Raw genomic sequence first — 26510 nt, 5'->3', positions numbered from 1 at the left:
TTGATCTGGAAGGCCAGCAGGCTGACATTCTGATGAAACCTAAACATTTGTGTTCTTTTTTGTTGTTTTGCCATGCCACTAGCTATAAATATGAGTGTGAGTCAGGCACTTGACCTATACTTGGACAGGTTTCTTGTCAAAATGTCACGGGGTGGGCCACGGTCATCAGCCCCCCCCTTGCACCTGGAGTGGTTTTCCTGTGCCTATCAATATTATTTATTGCCACATTTCACCAACGTTTAACGAGACCTTTAGAGACGGGCAGTCACGATACCTCCTGTGGAATTGATTTATTTCAACTTTTTCAAAGGTGAACCTTAGTCATCCTTTGAGTGGAATTGGTGCGAGTTATTGTAAGTGAGGAACTGACCTCTGATACACAGCCCAATAATATACACAGCGTACTTCGTATATATGTTTGCACGTTTTATTTAGCGTTTTGGTGGCACGCACTGCGTTTCAAAGAATGGTCACGGTAAAGCATATGGTTTCGCTGCCATTTATACATTTAGTACATTTCGTATTATGTGCTTTTTAAACAAACTAATCCGTGCATGCGCGTCACATGTTAATGAAACCACACATCATTGTTTACATATACAGTACATACAAAGACATTTCGCAATCCACTGCTGGATGAGAGCCCTCCTACTTTGTGTGTGTTTGTGGGGAAGGGGCAGGAGGTTATTTGCCCATAAGGCAGTGTGCGTAGCTGTGGGATCATAGAAGTGCAGTGCAACAAAGGATGTTGCTGCTCTGTCCTTTGTTGCCCACAATGCAGCTCCGTAGCCTATAACAACTGTTATGCACGTGATCATCCACCAAAGCGCTATTTAGGCTCTGTGCGACTTGGGTTTCTGAGGTCCCATGAAATTTTATTTCGGCAGATTTGATCGCAGTCTATGTAGTCGACGTGACAGAACGTTAAACCAATGAACATTATGAATATACTATTTAAAGCATGACCTATATTACAGTGCTAAATAAACATTCGAGGCGAAATAAATACACATCACGTCCTAATCTTGTGTTACGGGTGTAAAGAATGCATTAAAAATCGACCATAACAGACGGTATCAGTACCACATCAAGTTGTAGGTAATTATCAAGCGTCAGACTTGGGTCCTTTACAGATGTAGTGTTTTATTTTCAAGTGTTGTGGTTGTACGTATTGCAGGCGTAATATGTATGCGATATTTGTTCGTAGCTTCTTTGTACAATTCTGCAGTGTGTTGCGAGTCAATGTGTTTATTGTACAAGTTGTTATTACATTGCTACGTCTACCTATAATTACCTATAATTCTGTAATTGTAATCTCCCTATAATCATGCACTTCCATTCCATGAGAGTGTAACCAGCACTACTGTGTATTAATAAGTTATACAATGCAGGACATGTTCGTTCTTGTTGGCAAGATATTATACAGGGGTAGAGTGGTATCAAGACAGCAAAGTATGGTTTGTGATAGCAAACCAAATATATCATGAAAATACAATGCAACTCGCTTTTACGAACGTGTCAAGAAGGGTACAGCATGCGGAAGCCTCGAGACGGATGAATAGGAAGAGAAATTAACGAACGTGATTTTTAAGAACTGCGTTTTTTTGTTGTAACGGAAACAAACATGCAATTGTTTTTCCTTTCATTTGAATCTTACAGGTACAGGGTTCGTTTAGTGGAGGTCTTAACGCTTTCTTAAATATAAAACAACACTTGTCAAAAACGGGAGGATGATCTGCCTTCGCAGGAGCTTCAAACCGCTTCTCAATAAATTATCTCCGATGAGCGATGCTTCATGCGCGGCCTCTGCTGCAGCTGTAAAATAAATAAAAACACGTCTTTTAAAGCAACAACATTAGTCTAAATGGCACTATTATTTTCATCATCATCAAAATACAAATTGGCAAGTGTACTATTGCAACCGAGGGATGGAAGACATCCCAGAGGGCTGTCCACCGAGTAGATGGAGCAATGAAATCGATTTGTGTGCAGGTGTGCAACCAAAAATGAAACTTGAAACCATTGGTGGATGAGCTTTCTCATTTGCAGCCCCTGCAGTCTGGAATACCCTCCCACTCCACATCCGACAAATTAACGCCACCAGTATTATTCAAATCTGAACTAAAGGCCTTTTTGTTAATCCAGGCATACGCTGAAAAATAGGTAATCACTTTTTGGACATTGGATCGATTTTGGCACTCCACCGCCGCCCCACCAGCAAAGGCTTCTTGCCTTGGTTGGGAAGTTGGGATTGTGATCTGGGATGTGTCGACCTAATGATACACTCTTTTTTGATGTTTGTGCTTTTTGTTTTGGTTCAATTTCTCAATTTGTTTATTCATTTTTTATTTTGCTTGGTAGTAGGGGGTTTTCATTTGCTTTGTAGTGGATTTATATGGGATTTGGTCCTTATATAATTAATGTACAGCATTATGGGATGCTGTTAGCATGAATGGCGCTATATAAAATGAAAGTATTATTATTACATTGCAGGATCACGAGATGATGGTTTGGTGGGAGGCCTTCATCCAGCAGTTGATTAACCATGGCTGATGATGGCATTGCATAACATTTTGGAATATGCTACAAAACATATCGCATCACACATTAATCACCGGAGCATGTAAACAACAGCACGTAACATTCTACGTACAAATTACATGTTAACCATTGTGTATTTTTTAAATCCTTTATATTAAGTTCACTTGCTTGCTTGCGCGCTTACGACCGTGCAAATCTTTCGGTCGTTTTTTAACCCACTTCCCGTGATCCAATCGAGCTGACATTTTGCACACAGACTCGTTGTGCGTGACAATTTATTTTCGTGAAAATGTTTTCCAAAATTTTCAACATTTTAGGATTTTTTATTTTATTTAATTACCAATTGCTTAATGGTGGCAGGCAATCATCTGACCCATAGGTGGCAGCCATCTCAAGCCAGAGGACGAGAGGACTCTAGCTGCCACGCATATAAAGGATTTATAGTGAAAAACTTTGTTTTTACGGGTTAATTTTTTATACCTCAAAACTCAACACACTTTAAAAAAACGACTTGTCACAGACCCCAAAGCCATCGTTAATGAGTAGAGAGAAGTCCGTCACCCAGGTGATGGACTTTTAGATTATGAACCCCTTATTTTGTTTTATTTATTTCCTTATTTTGTTTTCATAATCGGCTAATGTAAGTTGCAAACCTACCATAATTGTAATAACAATGCAAATTCGGGATGTCTATGTTGTGTGTTAACTTTATTGCATGCCCTTTAACCAAGTGGGCACCTGTTGATATTCACGATCTCTTCCACGCTAGAGGGAAGTTGTCAGTACATTTTACTTCATATGCACACACACATAAACATGTATGCATATGCTATATGTAGCATGTAAATTTAAGGTTGTACAAAGCAGAAAATTATGCTCAGTCTAAGTGGGAATAATATTGCTTTTGTGAATTGAACGTGAATGCAATAACTGCAATTGCGTCACATGATTAATATCCTTCCTTTATCAGGGGTTTTCAGCGGCGTTTGTTTTAGCATGCAAACTCCCAATGAGACTCAAAGTCAAAACTGGTAACGAATTTTACTGCTTAAAAAATGCTGCTGGGTGAATATTGATCCAAAACAGATGGACATAATTGTTTTTGTTTTGGTGGTGCAACAGATCCATCCGTATCTGTTTCCGAATCTACTACCACCTAAAACCCATCAAGACAAAGCACAAATAATAATAATAACATACCGTGAGCTATGTATAAATGAATTGGACACTAAGTTTTTGTCCGTGTAAAAATGTCTTGATTTTTTGTTGTTATCCCTCTTTGACAGCCCTAGTCAATCCAGGGCTCCTGAATGGCTGTGTAACAAAACATTATTTTTTGTTCCTGGGTAGTAAGTGTTATTTCCTAATTGCTTATGCCTCAAACGTACAGAAACTGGCTATTATTCCCCACAAACTTTGCTTTTGTGACCAGGACAGTGATATTTTGAAATGTACCTATTTTCAATGAGAAAACGCGGTGTGCATTAGTGTCATTCCTTCACGTAAAGTCCTGGTCACAAAAGCAAAGTTTGTGGGGAATAATAGCCATTTTCTATACTTTTTAGGCATAAGCAATAAAAAAATAACACTTCGTACCCAGGGACAAAAATTGTGTTACATAGTGAATTATCATAATTAGTAAATTCGGTAATTTGCTCCACTCACTGTGGCACTATGTTTCCGAGACGGGTATCGTCTCCCAGTCGAAGGTGATGTTGCTATGTTGCTTTGACCCAATTGGGAAATTGGATAATGAAATCCTTCCCCACACCGTAGGGCCCGTGGTGGTTAAGCCTCTTCTTACATTTATAATTATTTAAATTACAAACTAGGGAAAATGCCACTCAAGCTGTAGTACATTTTAATGTGCTATTTTTATGGAGGGACTGTGTCGTTGTCTTTGTGTTCTCTGGGACTGATCTTACTATTATTTTGCTGCCTTGCCCAAGCTTGAAAATTGGTGTACTTATATATATTTTTTTACAAATATAGTTAGTCTATTTTACGCATTTACTTTTACGTGATTTGCTTTCCTATACTTTACACACTGGGCGTTTTTTTCTAACGTGTAAAAAAGAGCTTCATAGCACATCGGATTTCCCCTGGGATAAATAAAGATTCTGATTGTGGATGCATCTGACCGGCGGTGTTGGGTGGCGCAGGTGACACACTTACCCATGGCCTCTTCATGCGTAGGGCTCTCCAGGAGCCTCTCTCCGTCAGCAGCGATCCGTGGCACCCAGCACGGGTCGCCCACAGCGGGACAGTGGCATGCGCGAAAGTGCCACGTGAGGTAGTGGCATGGGAGGCATCGTATTGTCGGGTTTCCTCCGAGAGAAGTAGTCGTTTAGCAACTGCAAAAACTGTCGCGACACACGCGCGTGCGCATACACAGACACGGAACAGAGACAAAGATCGTTGTGTAGCCATACGGACGGGTTGGGACAAGTGCACTCGTCGTTTTGTTGGGAACTTCAAAATTAAGGTCGGCATGGCGCACGAAGGGGTGTTGCGGTCGTCATCACGTCCGGTAGACTTTGCCTTCCCAGTGCTGATGTTTCCACAGCGCATTAAGTACTCGTTTAATCCCGAGGCCAAGGGACGTGTTTAAATACCAGTGGCCAGTGATTCAATTTCTGATGTATTTAGGAATGAAGTGTTTTGGAAGGGGGATAAGACTGCACTCTTATAATGTTTTGTTTCTGAATGTCAACCAATGCATGTCACCATGACACTGTGCAATTGGTCAGTGCTAAGAGGGTAGTTATGGGAACCATCGCGCGGTGCGGGGCACCACGACATTGGGCAGCTGAGGATCACGCAAGGCGGCAGTGAGTAACCAGTGTGGTTTGTGTTCATTATGCCCACACTAAGGAAATGTTAAGTCCCATTAGTTCGGAAATTGGATCAGGATAACCGTGAGCACCATTCAAGTTGTTATACATAAAGATGCATAACTCCGTGCATCTGGGCTGCAAAGGAAACATTGCGTTTTTACAGAAATCGAGTGCAAAGTTAATGGCAACATTAAGAATGTGTGCAGTTCCTAATGCTGTATGTAGCGAACTCGCATAAACGTAATCAGAAAATATTCAAAACTATATTTTCTTGAAAGGAATGTAATAAAGTAAAAAATTATAAAACTAAAATGAGGACACATTTTACTACTGGTCTGTCTCGTGAGTATGCGTGAGCATTAAACGTGAACAACAACTCGTACAATCCACAATGGTGTGTGCCTTTATGAGCTTTATGTGGTCGTGGGAATGGAAATGCATCACAAATGTATCCAAGTATAACGGTAGAACTCATAATCAACCTTTCGTACAGTCACACGCTAAAACACGCCCGTATACGCACGTACTGAGGTGCACGCTGGATGGGAGATTGCATGTAAAATTGTTAACAAGCATGAATGTTAAATTGTTATCAAGTAACTAGGAAATATTGACGTAAATTAATTTCACATGTAACATTGCATAATAAAAACTTAATTTACGTTTAATCCAGTTTGTTTCTTGATATTATTTATGTATGTACGTTGAACTTCTTTCGCACTGCACGTAGCCAACCGTGCTAATCAGAGGTGCGGGGGAAGGACGACATCGCTGGGTGTTGCCGCTGTGCGTGTACGCCACAGAGCCAGTGCGCGCTACCCGCTCTGCGGTGACTCATCTGCGCTGGAGCTACACCGCAGTGCAGACAGGGTTGCCACGTCTTGAGGTACGAATAACTGGGACGTGCCACAGGATGAAGGATGTCTCACCATAACCGACGAGGGCGGAACTACACGTTCATGCATTGTCTTGAGTGGGGTATTATTTCACGACTGATAATAAAAACTGGGAATTTTGATTAACTATAAACTAAACTTTTATATTTACCAGGTAAGGCCTACTGAGCTGTATAGATCTTTTTCATAAGTGACCTGGCCACAAATGATAGCTCAACGAAGTGGCTTATCACGTGGAAATTTATCGCATCCAAACCCTCTATAAACTCGTGTTTCTAAATGTGGAGGGAAAAACCGGAGCACCCGGGGAAAAATCCATGCGGCCACGGGGAGAACATGCAAACTACAAATATACAGGTGTCAGGGTCCGGATCAAACCCATGACCTCCTGTATATAAGGCAAAGTAATTAATACCTCGCCACCGGAGCACCTCATGTGTCCTCGGAAGATTTAACAGATTTCCCAGGAACGCTACTGCAAAACGATGAAGATCCTGGGAAAACCAGGAAGGATATTCGGACTGTAGCTCTCATGCTGCCAAGACAAATCATCCGTAAGTAAAGTAGTTGGGTTTGAGTGTGGTTAACTCAAAAAAAGGACATTCCTGGCTAAAAAAAACCAGGACAGGTGGCCACCCTAGGTGGAGTATGTAGATTTCTCACCAGTTCCTGGTTGAACGGCTTGTCCAGGGACTTGAGCTCGTCCACCACGGCCGTCGAGCCGCGCTGCGGTGAGCCGCACGCCAACAGCGCCAGCATCGCCATCCATGCCGCCACGCAGGCAGCCCCCATCGTGGCCATGGGCGACGGGCTGCAGGAAGCTACAGGGGACTGCTCGGTGGGTAAACGTGGGGCGGCAGCGAGGGATGGCGGAAGGGAGGGGTACGGGCTGGCCACTGCTGCCTCTGCCGGTGCTGTGGGAAGAGGAGGAGGAGCAGGCGACGAGCGGTGCGAGCGGCGGGGAGCTTCGGGGTCCCCTGTGTGCTCCGCTTGGGTTTTTATCGCCCCGCTCGCCCCCCCGCCGTTGACATGGGCCGAGGTGCGTGGGCGAGGGACGGCCTCCGCGCGACGTGGAGTGGCACCCAACCGTCCCTCCCCGCTCCCTGCTCATCCCCAATCCCGACACCCACTCTGCAGTGACCGGAGCATCTCTCTTCATGCCGCGCACTTACTTAACCGCCTAAATTTAACGCAAACACATTAACGGCGGAAGCATAAATTCGCAGGGAGACCTCGAAATCAAAGCACATTAATGAAGTGTGATCTTTGTGTGAATTAGGGTTGTTAAAATTGGTATTGCGTGCTTTTCCTGTAATCGGATGAAAATAAAATGTTCATCACTTTGTCACACGTTAAAGAAATTCACATTTTTTACTGGAAACGAAGAGAACTGTTGTGGTGTCACGGTCAGAATATTGGACTTGCATTTTAGAAGTCGCCGGTTCGATTTGATCTCCTGACAAGGCAGTTGAAAATGTCTTAAACAATCTCTGCCTCTGTCCAGCCAGCAGTATAACTGTGCATATACACCACAGTTAGTCCTTGGGTAGGTCATGTGTGGTGGGAAAAAGTGTGGGTATGCCAATCTCTTCCAAGACGTCTGGTCAGTTTGGATGATTAGACCAATTTTTTACTTCTAGTGTTCCCTCTGTTGGAGGCACCTCCGCCAGCAGTGGCGTGAGCCATCAATTGGAGGGCTGCACCTTTACCGCTTAACTTTAACTGAGAAATAAAATAAATCACGACGTTTCGGACTGTTTGAAAACAGTCTGCCTCAGCAGCAGACCATGCTTTCCCACCTGATGACGGACGCTTGTGTTGCGCCCGAAACGTCGTGATTTATTTTATTTTATACCTACGTGACTTTACCGAAAGAACCAAAGAGTATGGATTCCTGCAATCACGAAAGCTTCAAATCAAGATTTAACCGAGAAACGAGGGCAAATTAACCACTCGGTGGCCTACGCCACCTTGTCGTTTGTACTCCCCCGCGGGTGCCAATGGGTGCGTCCATTCCTAAAATTCCACAGAAAACGATTACCTGTTCTCAACTTTGGAACCGCTAACCGATTGTGAAAAACGCTTCCTGGTTATTGTGTAATAGCCCTCATAACAAATGCGAAACAAAGAGAACTTACCTTAGCTAAAGTATGTTACTAAATCTGAGACTGTACATTTGCTTGGTGATGCAGAAAATGAACCCAGGTTTTGTGTATTGACGTGTTATTAATTATTATTTAAAAATAAACACCAGTCTTACTAGTAGAGCCATACTTTAAATTGTGAATTGCATAATGTTTGTATGCACACAATGGTTAAAAAGTAACCACACTTGACATTACAAAATGAGGTTGCCATCGTTTTGAACTATCAGATGGAATATGCTGAGCAAAAAATATGTACATGTAATGGGGATTGATTGAATATACTTTGGTCAGCGCGGTTTAGTGACAAGGGAGCCAGGACTTGTTGAGATTTCACCCTCTACTGATGTTGGCCTCAGCCAGGAATAAAACTCGGGTGGCTGGGTTCATAGTGCCGTGTGCGTGCCACTCCTATCATGGAAAATACATTTTAGCATTTGCATGTACGTACGTTGTGGAGTCATACACACTAATTTGGTGAACCGTGAACTTGTAATCAGTTTTGGGTTTAAAGGACAAATATACGTAATCTAGCCTACGTGGCCCCATACCAAATCTCCTGATCCATGAATTATTGAAAGCAAAACACTAAAAAAATACTTTAATGCTCTTTTAATATTTAAAAGACCTTCCAAAGGTGTTGAGAATGTTTCGTATAATTAAATAGCAGTCCGCTACCGTGGACATGATGGATGGGAGGGTTAAAGCCATTACACATTGTTATTTTTGTATTTGTTTAAATTTTAACCGAATGTTCCTTTACAGGAGCTGTCGGTGAGCTCAGTGTGCGAACCAAGAGAGGCTCACCTGGTCGCACAAGGGAGATGATGGCTTGCTGTGGATGAAATTAAAACGAACCACTGACGACCTGCGCATTCCGTATCACCAGCTACAGCACCGCACATTTTGAGGACCAATGAAAAAAATTGCAACTTTAGCAGCAGCAGAATAATTCTCTGCTGTCTCCGCAGTTGTGGCTATGAAAATGCAAAATACACCCTCTTCCCTACCCACAACTGCGTTTCACCTGAGAAAAGTGCATTGGTGACTCGCAGTGGAAGAAGGTCTGTGTAAGATGCGCCTGTAGATGGTGAGCTTTGATCACTTTACTGATAAACTCTACACAACAGGTGACGTTTTGTGCAGTGGCCCTTCTTCATAGCACACAATTGTATTTAAAAAAATATGCTATGAAGAAAGACCATTGGCCAAAAGAGTCGCCTGATATATTTTCCCTTTTAAAGCAGTGCTATCGACATTTGTGATTCGTTTTTTTGTTATTTTGTGTCGGTGCACCACTGCCAATGAATCTGCGACGAACAATGTTATCTTTTTACGGCATCTGTATTGTTACTGAAAGGGAAATTTCATTTTGTTTAGTGTATTTTATTGTCGTGGTTGTCGTTTATGAAGTAGGGTTTCCCCTTTTTTCTGGCAACAAACAGGTGTTAAGATGTTAAAACACCAAACTGAGACCTTTTACAAGAAATCATGTCTGCATTAACCACAATACTTGTGGTCAGAATGCAAACAAAAAACATATATACATTGTCTTTGAAACGGATTGGTCCACACCAGAGACAGCTTTTGAGCCTAGTCTCGAAACGGTGTTAGACCAGAGGACGTCAAAATACCAGAGGACTCCTTTTGGCGCCTTTTGGCGTCCTCTGATCTAAGTCTAAGTCTTGAAGCCTCATAAAATCACAGGTGAAGGTGGGCACGGAATATCAGCAAGGTATCTTCTAAATCACAGTTCCTACAAAATTTATGCTATCCCCACAAAAAATAACATTCTTGCCAACAGGTAACAAATACTGAGTCTTGATTTCTGTTCGCCTCCAATATTTAAAAATGAATGTTTGCGTTGCCTTTTTTTACTGTAATCTAGAATGACACAACTAATGCGATAAGTTTACTCCCAGTTTAATTCAAGTTTAAAAGTGACAGCGTACAACATTTAAACCAAATTCAAACAATACCGTGTCTTGAGTGTGGGGCTGAGAATTATTTAACCTTTAAGAAGAGGCTTAGGGGGTCTGAGTGTGGGGCTGGCTCCACTGAGATCATGGGTTTGAGTCCAGGCAGGTTGCCTGTGATTAATTCGGGTTCTCTGGTGGAGTGAGTTGATCGTCTAATGTGGTCACCAATGACCGCACATATAAGCCGTCACTTTAATTAAACATTTTGCAACTTAATGTGGATCAATTCCAGCTCTTGGAAATAAAAGTGTCGGTTTGATTGTCATGAAATGTATCTGTTACAGAGCGGGTGGGAGAGTGCTGTTAGTGTGGATACTATGACAATTATTTTGTATGAATTGAAGGGATCTCAGCTGTAGTGAAGTCTGATTTTGCAGACCCTTCTCTAACATGAGGAGGTTGCAATGCTTGATATGGCACCAATAGCAGAATCTGGATACAAAAAAAGAAAGGGCAATTTTTTTTTACAAGAGCTGTGTTATGCCTGTATCTGTAGGTGGGAGTGATCTGCTATGGAATTGTTTTATCAATCCCAGAGGCACACTTGGAGAGCTTACAATTAGCAAGCACCGGAACAAGAAGTAACATTTATTTGCAGGGGACGTTTGCTGCTATTGTTGCATATAAAGCAATTATAATTCATATTCCGCAAAGTGAGTTAACAGTTGGTTTCCATTACGTTAAGATGTTTAATGGACATCTGCACTGCTCGGGCACAAGGCAATTACATGAAACACAGCTGCAAGAAGTACATTTGGACTTTTTAATGCCCCTTGTATAACCGGAAAGCCGCATTGCCTGTAATTACATTGTTCAAGAGGCTTTTGCATTGAGACTTTGACGAAATCCATCGATGAGTAATTTGGCATGTGAGGGGAAACCAGAGTACCCAGAGAAACCCTACGCATACGAACGAGGGGATACTACTCAGAAGTTTCACACCGATGGATACAAGTCGTCATTCCTCTACTTCCATTTCCTGGCCACCTTGCAGCAGCCTGAGTGGGTGTTGGAGATTGACTTGTGCTTGTAATGCATTCGCCCTCACTCCCCACAAAGTGTTGGGTTCCAGATGTGCACCACTCATCTCTGAAATTTACATACGTAATGAGCATTGAAGTTAAGATGTAATGTGGCGTATGTATGTTATAATTATAATGCTATGGTTGTAAAACAAATTTACACCTTTGTGAAATTGGACATTGGGCTGTTATTTCAAAGTAATGTGAATTAACATTGATCCTTCATACAAAATTCGGTATTAAAACTGCCTAAATGAAATACACTAGTATATTATCTTTAAATCACACTTTATTTACATTGTATGCTTGACAAGCATAGATACGAAACCAGACGTATGTTTGCATTAAATCTCTTAAGCAAATACAGTATCTCTTGCACGTACGTATATGAAACATTAATGAGTAATAGATCGGTGAGCTTTAGCTCTAAGGTTGCATGGATTATGGAATGAAACGTGTCATTAAATATAATATTGGCTATTGGGCAGTGCCAACAGTGGTGTTCTTATTGATGGCTAGAGCTTTAGATTGTCACCCACTCCTTTCCTCTCACCTTAACCTTTATGGCCAAATCCCAGTTAAATAATGTTTTGTCGGGCAGAAATGCCGTCTAAGCCCTATTTGATCAAGTGGCTTTCTTGGCCACTGGATAATATTGTCCCAAAATAAATCACGATTATTTCAGTTTCATTCGAACTCAGTACCGCACGAGGGGTCATTATAAAGTTTTGACCAATCGGTTCGGAAAAAAACATCACAATAACTTAATGCTGGACTTAATTCTTTTTTACACACATTTTAGTCTGAGTGTTGGGATCATTTTTTTAAGCCTCGCCTTTTATAACTGATCATGAAGATGTAAAAAAATATCGTGCTGCTGTACTGCGTTGGCAGTGGTGCATAACCACAAACAAAATTCAACACAATCGTCAGTGACAATGCCGTTAAAGTAAATATATATGAGGTGAATTTCGGCAAATAGATGTAGGTGATATGAAGAGCCATTGAATTTTTGATGTTATTAGTTTATAATTTAGTAGCTTATTTGGTTTAACCAGAATAGTTAAAAAAAATAATTGTTTAACTTTGTCGATGAAATGAACTTGGTACTTATTGAGTCCATAATGCTCAATTGCACTGCATTATCTTTGTATGTGTGTACAATATACTCTATATACGTGTTTGCAATATACAATATATGGGTGTGCATTCCTTATGTGCGTATTTACACTCCTATATGCTATATACACACCAGAACTGACATTATTTTAAACACTCGCAATTATGCCGTCAATTACATTTAAACACAGGCCCTCGTAATTATGGAATGACACACCAACCTATGTACATGAACCACTGTTAACTATTATGAATTACGAGCCCTTAATTACGTGACTCAAATTACCCGCCACATGGCATCTGACGCACTTAGAATCATGAATATGGTCCAAACACAATTATTTGCAGCATATTCTCTTGAGTAAGAGCCCAAGTGGTTATTTGATTATGATGGTAAAAACCAGATGCTGCTAATCATGGCCAAAAAACCTTTGAAGGAAAAATGTTTTAGTGGCATGCTTAAAAAAAGGGGGGGAGACATTTGACGACATCTAAATATACTGTGTGCATAAAACATGGTCATAATTTCTCACTAAATATGTGACCATAGCAATAGGTGTACTGGACGTGGTGTTCCGGGTGCAGATATTGATTTTGAGTCAATTTGAGCCCATTAGCTCAAATGCACATAATCACATAATTTGTATGAAAATTTTCACGACCCGTACGTTACCAATTCTTACAAACATGATTCGGCACTTGTAAAAATGTTGTTTAATCTACAAATTGATTGAAATACATTTCTCACAGTTACAATATACGCATACCTACAAATTAATTTTGCGATAAAGCAGTGATTCGCAATTTGTGATCCGCAGGCCATATCTGTCCACAAGATCGTCATGGGAAGTCAATCAATATCGGTCCGTTTCGAGCCGCGGGGGGCTTCCATTCTGCCCTGTCCTACGCCAGCGGCATCAACTGTGGCTCCGGATTGCCAGTCTTTCCTCGGCCAGGCACACCACCCGATCTTTCCAGCGCGATTACGGGCGGCCTCTGGGTCTTTTGCCTGCATGCCGTAATTCGAACGTCTCCCGGGGGAGTCTTTCTGTCGGCATCCTTAGCAGATGACCCATCCACCGTAGCTGGTTTCGCTCAACACTCAATAGTGCCGACTGGACGTTGATTCTCTGGCGGATAACCAAGTGGTCTGCCGAAATGTCGCAGGTACGATTTTTTTCATAAAACCATATTTTTTTACTGCGTGGCGGTCCGCACACTTTGAGGATTGGCAGTGGCCCAGGGATCCAGAAAAAAAGATTGGGAACCACTGCTGTTCACGATGTTATTATATCGCAGGATTACAAGAGGTGGTGGTGGTGGTTTGGGGGAGGCCTTTTTGTGTGCCATCACGAAGGCTTTGGTCTTCGATGGGACAGTGTCCTCTGTGCATTCCTCGGATGTGGCTCCTCCTCAGTGGGTGACCGTGCCTCCTGATGCACTGCTACCCAGCGGTGGAACGAGCATCCTGCCCAACGTCGTTTGCGATTCGGAGACAATGGCGGAGTTTAAAACCCGCCTCGACACTCATTTATTTTCTTTTGGTTCTCCAAAATGATCTTTTATACTTCGTTTTTCATTTCCTTCGGAAGCAATGTATTTATTTTCGTGATATACAGCGATTTGAATACCTTGCAGAAGGGTGCTTTATGTAATTTATTATGAATCTAGCAGTGGAGTGACCATGACTGATATTGATATATAACGTGAAAGAATCTTCTAAATTGTTCCCTTGGATTTTCATGAATGTGCAATTCTACAAATGATAACATTTCCTCTCGGCCTGTACTGGAGGCTGTAGGGTGATGCTTTTACTCCTTTTCTTTTTCAAGTCGTCCCGTGTTTTCAGCTGTTGGCTCTTGCTCACCCTCTCTGCTGTCAACAACAATTACATTATTTTAATATCAAACAAACTATTTTTTTATCAGCCACACTGTAAAATAGAATCACAGCAGTCGCTCATGAATGTGTAAAGAAAGTCTAATAAAGCAAAAGTCTTCCTGCTCAATAATGCATTAAGGTGACCATCCCCCGTTTACCGCATGGAAGCTAGTTGTGAAAATCCCACTTTCCTGTGGCAGAACTGCGTACTATTGACCCCGGAGAAATAACGGGCTGAGTCAAACCCCAACCAGGATTTTAACTCGCAACTTTCCAGTGGCGAGCCACTTGTTCCGACTTCTGGAGCCACCAGACCAGAGAAAATAACACGCCATTACATTTATAAGTGGAGCAGGTTTATTTGTAAAATTGGGATTCTCTTTTTTGTTTGCCATGTATTTTCCTTTCTACACAAGAATGGTCCATCCCACGATGGAACATTATGCCTGGTCCTTTCATTTTAGCAAGTTCACCGAGGTGAGCACACATTATGCAGCACAAGCGCAATATGAATGAATAATGGCATTTTTCTTGACAGTCGCCGCTCACAGCCATTATGCAATTTAGAAAATTAGTAAATCTTTTTTTTTCAAAGTGACAAAAACATGAAAATTAGCGGGGTGTTTTGCAATTAGAAGAATTACACTATAAACACCCCTTTGTGATATAGTTTTTTTCATTTTGGGTGTTTTTCATGATCTCTGGAAAGCTCCTGGGTCCCTGCCCCCCCCCCCCCCCAGTCATAACCACATGTTCCGTCGAAACTCACCGATGGCGTGAAACAGCTCCGTGACATTCATGGCCGCTTGGGCCGACGTCTCCATGAAAATCATGCCATGCTCCCTGGCAAACCTCGCACCCTCCTGCAGCGAGCAAACGTAAGAATTGTTGCATGGACATTCAATGACAACAACGGCCACAACCACTCACAATGGACCCTTGCATTGTTGGAGTGATGATGATGCTCTTCCATATTTGTTTTTGGGTTAGGCCACGTGGTGGTTTTATGCAGAACAAAATTATTGTCATTTAGCCTCCACCACCTGACAAGGTTGTCACGATTGTCGAGACGTAGATTTTTGTAAATGCGACAATCGGTCAGGTGGTGAAAGGTTAATGGCAATTTTGGTATAAAACCACCACGTGGCTAAACCCGAAAACAAATATGAATCATCGTATTGGCTACGAAAACCTATGTTTTAGGATGACGCTGTTGATTCCTAGAATACAGAGCAGAGTGGTGAGATGATATTGCTACACTCACATGTGCCCAACTATTATAGCTGATGAGACTGGATGCTTTCAGGATAATGTTGTCATAGGCAATTAGCAAAATGTTCTTCATGACTATAGGTTCAATAATTACAGATATACGAAAGTCTACGTAGGTCGGCCGAGGCATTTGCCATGAAAATGTAATGTACTGATACTACAATTTAGTTGTAAACGACGAGAAATACCACGTGTTGTTCACATGTCTGACATTTCCCTCCACCTGCTGAGACCATCTGCAGGAAATGAATTCAGGTTCACAGTACAACCCAAAAAAATATTTCTCAGGGCAATAGAGCACAACCGCGGAAACATACACAGAGATAGCAAGAAGTGTCAGAGAGCATGGCAATGTTGGCGAGTGAGCAGACGTGGGGTGAACGCTGCAGTACCTCGTGCTGAACCTGTCTTGAGGCCTCCAGGTCACACTTGCTCCCAGCCAGAGCCATCACCACGTTCGGATGCGACTTCTCTTTCAGCTCGCTTATCCAGAACTGGAGCTTGTTAAAGGACTCCTGGAGAGACAATTTGACACGTTACATTTCTCAGTTGTATTTTTTACCAGATGTGGATTTCAGTTTTTTTGTTGTTGTTTTAAAAGCAAGTATGACGACTGTGTAGGGTTTTTGTGGCCGTGCTGTGTAGCTCCCCGCGTGTTTTTTCCGGTTGTACCGCGCGTTCTGCATGATGTCCGACGTTTTTGCTCCACGTGCTGGGAGCTTCTTCAGGATCATAACTCCATTCAAGACCACTCACGTTAAAAGTCCTGCTTTTTGTCAGTTGCTTGACAGTGCGGTACTCAACCAATTAATTTATCGTGAGATATTCTTCTCACGAATTGCCCTCATTTTTTTTGTTCTGCAGAGGTGACAAAACCGAGGCGAGGGCGAACGAACAGATATGTGCAGCGTCAGTGCCGGTGGTGCGTCTACGCGCCTGGCTGCTGATGTCGTATGTCAGCACGGCTGCCTCGGCGTTGCGGAAGAAGATGGGGGTGAGCATACGGTGACGCTCCTGCCCGGCCGTGTCCCAGATCTCAAGGCGCACCGGCGCCTCCTCCAGGTGCACCACGTAGCTCTGAAAGGCGACTGCCGAAAGGAAGCCAAGCGGAGAGGGGCGCAAGTACGTGGCGTTTTTTTTTTATTGTGCAATATATTCGTTATGTACACGTACGGCTCTATTGGCACTGCTGGATGATGGCAACATCACTCTGTTGGGGTTACTGGGTGCGTGCAGGTTGGTGCTGGGTGGACCAGTTGCCCAGGTTCAGCTCGTGTGTCAGTCACCACTGATGTTAGCCATGGCCTGAAATCGAACCCAGTTCGCTGGGCACAATGTACTTGTCACTGCTCCACGTATTTTTTTGTTTTCTGAATAATCCTATTTTTTTAAATCAAAATTTACAAATATAATATACAGGGTGGTCCAGATGTCTTGTGACCCCCAATTAATCGGAATGCAAATTTGGTATTCCCAAATATCACGTTTAATTAAATGGAGGTCACAAGACATCTGGACCACCCTGTACATTGATTGGGTGGAGTGGTGATGCACTGCATAGTGCACTGCATGACTTGATTTTGAATTCCTGGCCAATGCTAACATTAGTGTAGCGAGTGGTATCTGAAGCTACCCTGCGTATCCCATTCACCGTCTCTGACAGCCTCCCATGACTGACACGGTGTAGGAAGGCCGTCATCCATCAGTGGATTGGCAGAAGTCTGTGAATTATTCTAAACTGTTTTTGTTATTTTACCAGGTAAGATCCTCTGAGCAATATAGATATTTTTCAGCAGCGACCTGGCCACAAATGATGGCCCAATGAAGTGGGCTTATCATGTGGACATTCATAGCAGCAGCCAAATACTCTAAACGCACGTTTCTAAATGTGGAGGGGAAAAAAACGGGAGGACCCGGAGAAAAATCCACGCGACCACGGGGATAACATGAATAGTATCTTTTCGAAGTACATTGAGCCTGCTTACCTCCTACGGTCGCGACCTCATTGGGAATGAACTGGTTCCGCGTGAGACGTCTCAGCAGGCTGGTCTTGCCCACGTTCGACTCTCCGATCAGCACCAGCTTGACGCGCAGGCCATGGTCAATCGGAGACCTCGCAGACATGATGGCTTAGGAATCTGGCGACTCATTTAACTCCTCCTAGGGCAAGTGCTCGCACAACATCAAGTGTCGGTGCTGGCAACAAACAGGTGTGTGTCCCGTAAACTATTAGCTTCAGCCCAAACGACAATGTACGTGTATGTATGTTCAACTTCTTTCCGATCGGAGGTGCGGATTAGCACTTGAGAAACATTGCCAATCCATGCTTTGCGGAACAATACATATGCGAAGTCGTCTGCGTCATCGCCAGGTATTGCAGGAATGTAGTAATGTGCTACGGGCACATTACAAACATGTACTGTAGTGCAGTTACGCTGACTTAAAGGGAAATGTTGCGACCTTGCAAGCCCAACAGTGAGCTGTCACTTGGAAGGACTGCCTGGATGCAAGTTTATTATTTGTGGGCTACGTTTATTCCCATTAACTCGTAACGCGGGCTTTAACCGCGTTGCCTAACAAAGATGCAAGTCAGAATAATTTAGCCTGAGTGTTCTACTACGCATTGTCAACAGGCTCAAAAGTATGTGCTGGATTGTGATGACCCTTTCTGTCGATATTTACACGATCCCTTTTGTGTCATCGCATATTGGTGAACGCGTAGTGTAAATATGGTCACGCGAAAAACCTGGAAATGCAAATTACCCCCACTTCCCCGTGTTTGCAGGCCCATGAGAATGTAAGTAGAACTTAAAACAAACTTGAATCCAAAGTTTGTATAGTGTTGAAGAAACAATCCCATAAGGATTAGACAGATATAACAGTAACATTACAAAGTATGAGTTTCTAACTTCAATGCTATACAGTGCATTCTCAAGCCACAGCCGCAACAAAAAAGCATGTGATCTATTTTTTCAAAAATCCGGTCTCACAACATTCTTGACTCCCCTTGAAGTTTGGGCTGTGTACTTTGAAAAAAATATTTGCTTGCAACGATGCCGTGTTGAAATGTAAGTCATACTCTGAAAAATTATACCATTCTCTTAACTTTGAAAAAGCATTCTCTCTTAACAGTTGGGCTGGTGGCACAGACGTCAAGCGCACAGCCGACATCGCCAAGATCCTGGCTGTAAATCCAGGCAGCCGCTTGAGATTAATATGGGCTATCAAGTAGACCACGTCAACCTTAGAAGTACAACCAATAATTGAGAAAATACTATAATATACATTTGGTTCTGCCATTAATGTGACAAAATCCAAGCTATAATGAAATAATTAGTTTAATATCATGCAACGAACATTATTCCTCCCTACCGCGTAGACCGGATGTTACTGAAAGGGTTCAGATCTAGCTCAGTAATATCCACATCTGTAAGGGGCCGTTTTTCAACAAGGGCTGCACTGCTCTGAGCGTTCTGAATGGATGCTTCATCTCATTATTTGATTATAGGGATACAAATTTGGAAACATAAAAAAATCCGTTATCTTAAAGATGGCACTGCAGTTGTGCTTCTAGTTTGTGTTCATAGTATGATTGTGAATTAAACGTAGGAGATATTTTCATTACGGTAAAAACAAATTTCACAGCTTTCCACATGGCCAGCAGACAAGATTTACCCACCAGGTGAAATTTATTTTCATAAATGGACTTTATTTCAACATCATTAAAAATGTATTATTCTCAGCAACCGAAAACATGGAACCACTTTAACGCTAAATACTGTGCACGTTTGATGCTATGTGTTTAAGTTGTGTAACAGCCATAATACAGTACTTTATTTATATTAAAGAATATTTGTATATGTTCATTATTAATTTTAACATTTAAAAAGTTTTAACTGCTTATATTTGCATAATGCTGCACTTGCATCTGAAGAAATGCAAAACTGAAGTGGTACTTCCTATTTTAATTCAAAATGACATTAGCAAAGCAACACAGGACATTTTAACACATGATCAGTTTTACATAATGATATACTTAACATCTGAGAAGAGTTTCATGCTGCTGCTGTTTGCACACAAGATATTCAGTTTGCACCAAATAATGTTTAAATTGCTCTCTTATTACAGTACATCTTATTCCGTACTTTTAAGAGGATTTATTCAAATTGGTTAAGGTGACGATATTTTATTTACAATTATATATACTGTTTTATAGTTAAAGGTATCTTCGAACATAACCTAAAACATTAAAATGCACAAAAAACCACCATTTTATTGTTTCTGTCCCCACTAAAAGAAAAAAAACAAATCCCACTTCCCGAGGCAAATCATTCACAAAGGTTACACTAACAGATTAGCTGGGTATCAGTCAAGAGGAGCCTCACACAGCTGGTAGTAAGTCCGCATGAACACTACTTGGTGGGCATTATGCAGACAGGTGGGCAAACACCACTAGGAATTTGAAGCACCAAAGCTGTAGCATGCAGAAATTGCAGGCACCGCGATATGCTACCGTGACGGCAGATGTTCCAATATTTTGGTGGATTACTCAATCGTGTTGTGATTTTGCATGGCACTGAGGTTTAAAATGTATATTACTGTACACACAAGAGGGATCCCCTTTCTGGGAGTGGACAATCAGGGTCTCCACAAACCATAGTATGGGTCTGAACAGCCAAGGGATCATTAGGGCTTCCAGTTCGGTAGTGGCATCAGACCAAACCAATGCCTCCAACACACCTCCAAATCACTGCTCAAATAATGGGGTCTATATGGTGACTGCGGGACTATTGATAAAAAAAAGTAGAGAATCACTGCTGTCATCTATATTGTATGATATCCATGAGAGTTCAGGTATGTACAGTGGATGCTGTGTCTCGACAGATTCAAATAGATTGATGTTACAATGCAACATGTTTAATACAAAGGGACTACAGAATTGCCAACGTCCATATCTCAGATTTCAAAATAATTTAAAAGAAGTCTGGGATGCCAAGCGGTCTAGTGATGTAGCAGTGTTTCAAAAATGTATCATAGTACTTTCAAAAATATAAGCGATCAAGCTGTAATGCTATTTGGGGGGAAAAATGAGATCATATTCAGTTACAGTTTCATTCACCATTAAATGTTTATGCTCCCACGTGTGTGCACACCAGCAACAGAGACGTAATATATGGGGCCGGAAGTAATGAGACGCAGGAAGGATGCTCGATGGGGGCGACGGTACTGTGTAGCGTACACAGGTGGATTCAGCCATGGAGAAGTCATTATGCACAGCACTGGCTTCTGCTTGGAGGAGAAGGATCGACATTTACTTCGTTAGTTCGGCTTTGCATACTTTGGTCGTTTTTCGGTAGCTTCTTGGCTAAAATATACAAGGAAAAATACATTGTAAAAGGTCTGGCAATAAACGATGCACAAACTGCAACATATATCACATTTTATATACCGCATTAATATGATTCTAGTCCTAAAAGAAAGCATTTAAAATATGACTCACAGTAAGCTTTTAAGGAAAATTGCACATAACACAAATTGCCGCTATTATAATCTAAATAAAAGGCAGGAATTGTAGTATAACACTTAGGTAACCTTAAAGGAGAAGCCCTGGCAGCATTTCAGAACAAACGTGGGTGGAGGTTTTCATTTACCAAGAGGCATAGGAGACGAAACATTTTAACCCCAGGTACTCTTTACATTATTGCTCTGATACATTGTTGTCAACTACACTTATTGCAGTGAAATTACATGCAAGCTACAGAGCAGCAGCTTCAAAAAGCACGTGTACTTTTGGTTGTACTTCTCACCTATAGCCAAAAATACGTCGTTCACATTCATGGCTGTTTTTGCAGATGTTTCCATAAACAAAAGTCCATTATCTTCTGAATATCCCTGTGCCTCCTGCAAGGTAAAACATAAAAAACGATTCAATTTCAGAACTCATGACTGTTGTAACACCACACAAGCACTGTGATAAACCTGCAGAAATTATGACAGCCAACGTGTTTTAATATTCTGAATGGGCTCCCATTACTTGCCAACCTTTACCTCAAAATCAACTGTCCTCTGGTTGGCCAAGTCTGTCTTGTTTCCTGCAAGAGCAATCACAATGTTCGGGTTTGCCTGCCGCTGTAACTCTTTAACCCAATTCTTTGCTCTTGCAAACGAGTCCTGCAAAACAAGCACACACAGTGTTAATATTGGTGATGCAACAGACACTCTTCGTAAATTCCCCTGAAAATGTAAATACTGCATTATGTATATTACAAAAACCTAGTATGTAAGGTCTCCAGTTAACATTCTTGTTGGATCATCAACATCACCATCGACCATTATCAATCCACTGCTGGAAGACAGACTCTCAAATTTGTCATCACGTTATGGTTTTGCAGCTCAATCGATCTACCACCTGCACGTGCAGGAGCTAATTTTGGGTGAACACATCCCAAACAACTTCAAGGGTGTACAAAACCGAATATCAGCTCCTACAATGATTTGTGCCCTGCCACGGTACATGCACGGGCATCTGTTCAAAGCTGTTCTTGATACGTGAAGCCGTGGATTTAACAGCAGGGGTTGTTTGGTGACTTTAGTCCAGACCTGGTTAGTTATGTCGTACACAACGATGGCAGCCTGTGCCCCGCGGTAGTACATGGGCGCCAGGCTGTGGTAGCGCTCCTGCCCGGCCGTGTCCCAGATCTCAAACTTCACCGTCGTGTCCTCCAGGCAGACCGTCTGCGTCAGGAAGGCAGCTGCAACAAATGACATAAGCTGTTGCTGAATTTTAGAAGAAAATTTACGTCATGTTTACAGTTTGCCCCTTCCAAACACTTGGCCCGGGTGGGTATTGATTCATCACACTTACCACCGATAGTGCTCTCCTGGAATTCGTGGAACTGACCCTTCACAAACCGCAGCACCAGGCTTGATTTCCCCACAGCCGATTCGCCGAGCAGCACGAGCTTGAACTGGCACATCTTGTTTCCAGCAACCTGGCCGTTGGGCCTGCTGGCCATGCCACGGTTTGCCATGACAGCGATGACTTGAGCAGAGGCGAAGCAGTGGGCTGGGAGGAGGCCAAAGTGAAAGTAGAGTCCCAGGAGCAGGAGGATCAGGTGATTCTCACTTAATTGTGGAAAATTAAGATTTTGCAATCAGTAAACGTTGTAGCATCCTGAAAAACAAATAGAAAACACATGCTCCACGATGAATATGTATAGATGCTCAGTTGTATTTTAAGGTTCATCATGTCTCCCAGTAACATGGTCAAAATACCACCGATCAAGCAAATTCCACATGGCCATGGACGTGTGATGCACAGATGTCAGAAGTGAAACATGCTAAAAAAACAAGTTGCTTTGATCATTACCATTGTCCTACAACAAAATTAGACAGTATGTTAACGAGGAGTCCTGCTCTTATGGGCAATTGTCAAAAACGTTAACCTAGTATTTTGTTGTAAGTCAATGTTCATGAGCAAAGGTGTGTTTCTGTCTGTATTTGCACATCACTACCAAAGCACGTTCCTTAATTTTTAGTATTGATTAGACGCGACGACTCTTGGTTAGATAAATCAAATTCCCCGCCCGTCCATTCTAAATATACGTTCTCGCTGGGTTTCCAATGCGTTGTTTTTATTTTCCTCCCAAACACATGCTTATCATTCGAGCAATACATGTCACGAAAACATATTAAACGCACACAAACATTAGACCTTACAATGTATTCGACTCAAGTGTGGTAACACTATATCCCTTTCACAGCCCTTCGTCAGTGGTGGGAATTCACACATTCCTAAGACGGACAAAATTCACTTCACATGACCGTGGTACTGCCGCACAAGTCAAACAATTTTACCAACGTTCTATTATTGGAAGGACGAGGTTGTATAATAGCGTCAAAAATGCGATGGCTCGATATAGGCGATCCCAATTCTGCACTGGAAACTCAAACGTCTTCGATTCGCCGAAGATAACCTCGCCGCGTCTCTCAATCCGATTTCTTTTTCAGGATTCCGCTGCATTAAGGGGAGGGCCGTTCGGCCGATTTCCATGACGAGTTTGTCTGCTATGTAGGAGGAAACGGTAGCATCCGGAAGACAACAAAAAAACACTCCAACAATGACAGGGAAATCACCCAAACCTCCGCGCAAAATACCCCACGAACTCGATACTACTGTGGCCTAACTCGCAGCCACCTGTCCACGTTCCTATGCCGTGTACGTGTCACCAGCCACGCTCAATCCACTGCTGGATGAATGCCTCCCAAAGCCGTCACCATCTCTCACGATACTGCGATGTTTCTATACGCTACAACCTCGCAGCCACCTGTCCACGTTACTATGCCGTGTACGTGTCGCCAGCCACGCTCAATACACTGCTGGATGAATGCCTCCCAAAGCCGTCACCGCCACCTCGCACGATAACTGCGATGTATCAACACTCCAGCAACCTGCACACGAACGGATTATTTCACCGCTCCGTCTCCTCCGGCGGGGCGGACCGCCTCGGCCGCGGTTGATTCCCTAGGCCGATGACGTGTCCCGGTGCTTAAAACACGAATGCTGATCACGGTTAGACGACGAAGATACTGTCGACTCGAACACCGACCCCCGCGTCTCAAACGATCTAAACAACAAGGATAACTGCCCACCAAACAACAACAACAACGGGGAACGAGCGAGGCGGGTGGGGTCACCCCCGAAGCCGTTCCGCTTTCCCGCAGAGCCTCGGACTCGCCTGACTCATCAGCCCGAGAGGAGGCGCCTCGGCCGGCGGAGCCCAAAGGCCCCAAGGGGTCGGTCGTTGGGGAGAGGTGGCGAAATAAACGGCAAACGATTTACCTTTAACACAACGATGACAGCGATTGCGGCGGCGCGACGTGAAGGTTGATTGTCTCGGTGTGTGACTGTCAGTGTTGTTGTTTGTTTGTTTTCGGTTGTGCGCGAAGCTGCGACTCACCCTGGGCCCGGGCTCCGCGGCGAAGAGTGGGAGGGGCTAAGGGGGTATGGAGGGGGAGGGACGTGAGGGGGAGGGGCGCGAGGAGGAGGGGCTAGTGGGGTAGGGGGCGTGAGGAGGAGGGGCTAGTGGGGTATGGAGGGGTAGGGGGCGTGAGGAGGAGGGGCTAGTGGGGTATGGAGGGGGAGGGGCGTGAGGGGGTGGGGCTAGTGGGGTAGAGAGGGGTGAAACGATTAATCGACCACTGGCGCGTCTCGCTTAACCAGTCCCTCCAGAAAAACGCGGAGTTTTTTGGTGATTGTTGCGGGCAAAAATCGTTGATTATGCGGCACGTTTTCTTAAAAAATGCGATGGAATATGCGGGATATTTATGCAATTTTATGCGATTAAATTGCGGGAACTTGCAAAAATTGCGGGAACTTGCAAAAATTGCGGGAACTTGCAAAAACTGCGGTTTGATGAAAAAGAGAAAAAAAAGTGATTCCCCCAACACCCTATTCACTAGGCTACTACTTTAATGTAAAGAGTCATTTCTTATTACTTCCTATGATAAGCAAGCATACTACATCACAGAAAGTGCTGGGAATATTTAAGTTCTCATCTTGTTTTATTTCAGACCTTAACAAACAGATGGCTCAAACTTACAAAACATTGAGTCGAACAAGTTCTGTAGCTTTACAAAATGAATATGCTACAACTTCTGTAAAAATGAATAAATAAAACATTAAAAAATAAAATGTGTGCTTCCTGTTTTACAGAGGTAGCTATGCAAAATAATTTGCCCCCACTGTCATGTAACACACTGGGGAACTGCTTTGCGCGGTCTTTTGCGCTTACGTTTGTTGGCAAATGAGAAAGATTTGCGGGCTTCATCATGGTTTCATTGGCATCGCGGGGTTTGCAGCTTTTCAATGATGTCGCGTAATGAGTGACGTCACTTCATAACGTTCCCATGGCAACAGGGGAAATGGCTGCGCTTGTGTGAAGTAAACGCAACATTTTTCAACTTTCTGCTAAGATATATGTGACTTTTTGCAACGAAAATGCGGGGATTATGAAATCATGCAAGCCCGCATATTTTGCGCGCGGAAATCTGCAATTTATGCGGCGAAAGTGCGGCGTATTTGAAAAAACGCGCCCCCCGCATGAATATGCGGACTTTGGCTGATTTTGCGTGAAATCTTGCGATCGCATAATCGCGTTTTTCTGGAGGGACTGCTTAACGAGCGAGATACGTTCCGCTCACTAACAAATTCATATCTTTCAACCCATATCTGTTACCCGTATTCTTGTAGGGACATTGAGTATTCATGTCCTTACGGTATACAGCTATCTTGAAACATTTTTTTTACGTGAGAAATACAAATTATTATTTAAAAAATACAGTATAACCTTGGATTGCGAGCATAATTCGTTCCGGAAACGTGTTTGTAATCCAAAGCACTCGTATATCAAAGCACTCGTATATCAGTTGTGATCACGTGACGCTCGGCAGACAAAGCATATACGTACTACTCGTATTGCAAGACCTCGCTCGTTTATCAAATTAATATTTATTTTAAAAATTTGCTTCTCTTGCTAAACTCTCGCAGACCAAGTTACTCGCAATCCAAGGTTTTACTGTAAATGAATAAAATATCAATTGTAACACTTATCACACATGAAGAACCACAGTGCTTGCAGGTGCCTGGCATGTAGTTTGAAGGGTAGATGTTATTGGGTGGAGGGAGCAGCAATACAGGACCGCTGGTTCAAATATCACTCGCCACTGATGTTAGCCGTGGCTCGGAATTGAACTCGGGTTGCTTGGTTCATAGCCACGAGGCGAGATGCAGCGCGACGTCCTGTCCTCAGCCTCTGCA

General features: G+C 42.9%; 2 protein-coding genes and 1 long non-coding RNA gene across 5 annotated transcripts; all 3 read right to left on the bottom strand.

Moving 5' to 3' along the window:
• Positions 1–413: 413 nt before the first annotated feature.
• On the bottom strand, positions 414–7239 carry LOC144720875 (uncharacterized). Its single transcript, XR_013585813.1, has 3 exons — positions 6938–7239; positions 4717–4904; positions 414–1815 (listed from the first exon to the last, which is right to left on the bottom strand). It is a non-coding gene; the product is annotated as an uncharacterized LOC144720875 (long non-coding RNA).
• Positions 7240–13229: 5990 nt separating this feature from the next.
• LOC144720874 (uncharacterized) lies at positions 13230–18062 on the bottom strand. 2 transcript variants are annotated; one of them, XM_078597982.1, is made up of 5 exons: positions 17677–18062; positions 16628–16779; positions 16084–16206; positions 15189–15282; positions 13230–14413 (listed from the first exon to the last, which is right to left on the bottom strand). In XM_078597982.1, exons 1-5 carry the CDS (start codon positions 17813–17815, stop codon positions 14295–14297), a joined length of 627 nt encoding a protein of 208 aa, XP_078454108.1. In that variant the 5' UTR covers positions 17816–18062; the 3' UTR covers positions 13230–14294. The 2 variants fall into 2 exon arrangements, with proteins under 2 accessions (XP_078454108.1, XP_078454109.1); XM_078597983.1 differs by having other exon boundaries at positions 13230–14410.
• Positions 18063–19361: 1299 nt separating this feature from the next.
• LOC144720873 (ras-related protein Rab-5C-like) lies at positions 19362–24736 on the bottom strand. 2 transcript variants are annotated; one of them, XM_078597981.1, is made up of 6 exons: positions 24652–24736; positions 22557–22865; positions 22292–22443; positions 21740–21862; positions 21499–21592; positions 19362–21056 (listed from the first exon to the last, which is right to left on the bottom strand). In XM_078597981.1, exons 2-6 carry the CDS (start codon positions 22720–22722, stop codon positions 20959–20961), a joined length of 633 nt encoding a protein of 210 aa, XP_078454107.1. In that variant the 5' UTR covers positions 22723–22865; positions 24652–24736; the 3' UTR covers positions 19362–20958. The 2 variants fall into 2 exon arrangements, with proteins under 2 accessions (XP_078454107.1, XP_078454106.1); XM_078597980.1 differs by having other exon boundaries at positions 24534–24679.
• Between the last annotated feature and the right edge of the window lie 1774 nt (positions 24737–26510).

The sequence above is a fragment of the Lampetra planeri genome, chromosome 10 (genome assembly GCF_965212315.1).
Source record: "Lampetra planeri chromosome 10, kcLamPlan1.2.h2, whole genome shotgun sequence".
In the NCBI taxonomy this organism is placed as follows: domain Eukaryota; kingdom Metazoa; phylum Chordata; class Hyperoartia; order Petromyzontiformes; family Petromyzontidae; genus Lampetra; species Lampetra planeri.
Note: the sequence above shows the minus strand (reverse complement) of the source record. Positions and strands in the feature narration are given on the sequence as shown.

Excerpts from the sequence above, each read along its gene's own strand:
- LOC144720874 (XM_078597982.1), bottom strand. The coding sequence starts at position 17,815 with ATGTCTGCGAGGTCTCCGATTGACCATGGCCTGCGCGTCAAGCTGGTG. Across the intron at positions 16,780-17,676 it reads TGAGGTCGCGACCGTAGGAG|TCGCCTTTCAGAGCTACGTG; the intron begins GTAAGCAGGCTC and ends TCCTTTCGGCAG. Across the intron at positions 15,283-16,083 it reads CAAGACAGGTTCAGCACGAG|GAGGGTGCGAGGTTTGCCAG; the intron begins GTACTGCAGCGT and ends TGCTCGCTGCAG.
- LOC144720873 (XM_078597981.1), bottom strand. The coding sequence starts at position 22,722 with ATGGCAAACCGTGGCATGGCCAGCAGGCCCAACGGCCAGGTTGCTGGA. Across the intron at positions 22,444-22,556 it reads CCAGGAGAGCACTATCGGTG|CTGCCTTCCTGACGCAGACG; the intron begins GTAAGTGTGATG and ends CATTTGTTGCAG. Across the intron at positions 21,057-21,498 it reads CGACGTATTTTTGGCTATAG|CCAAGAAGCTACCGAAAAAC; the intron begins GTGAGAAGTACA and ends TGTATATTTTAG.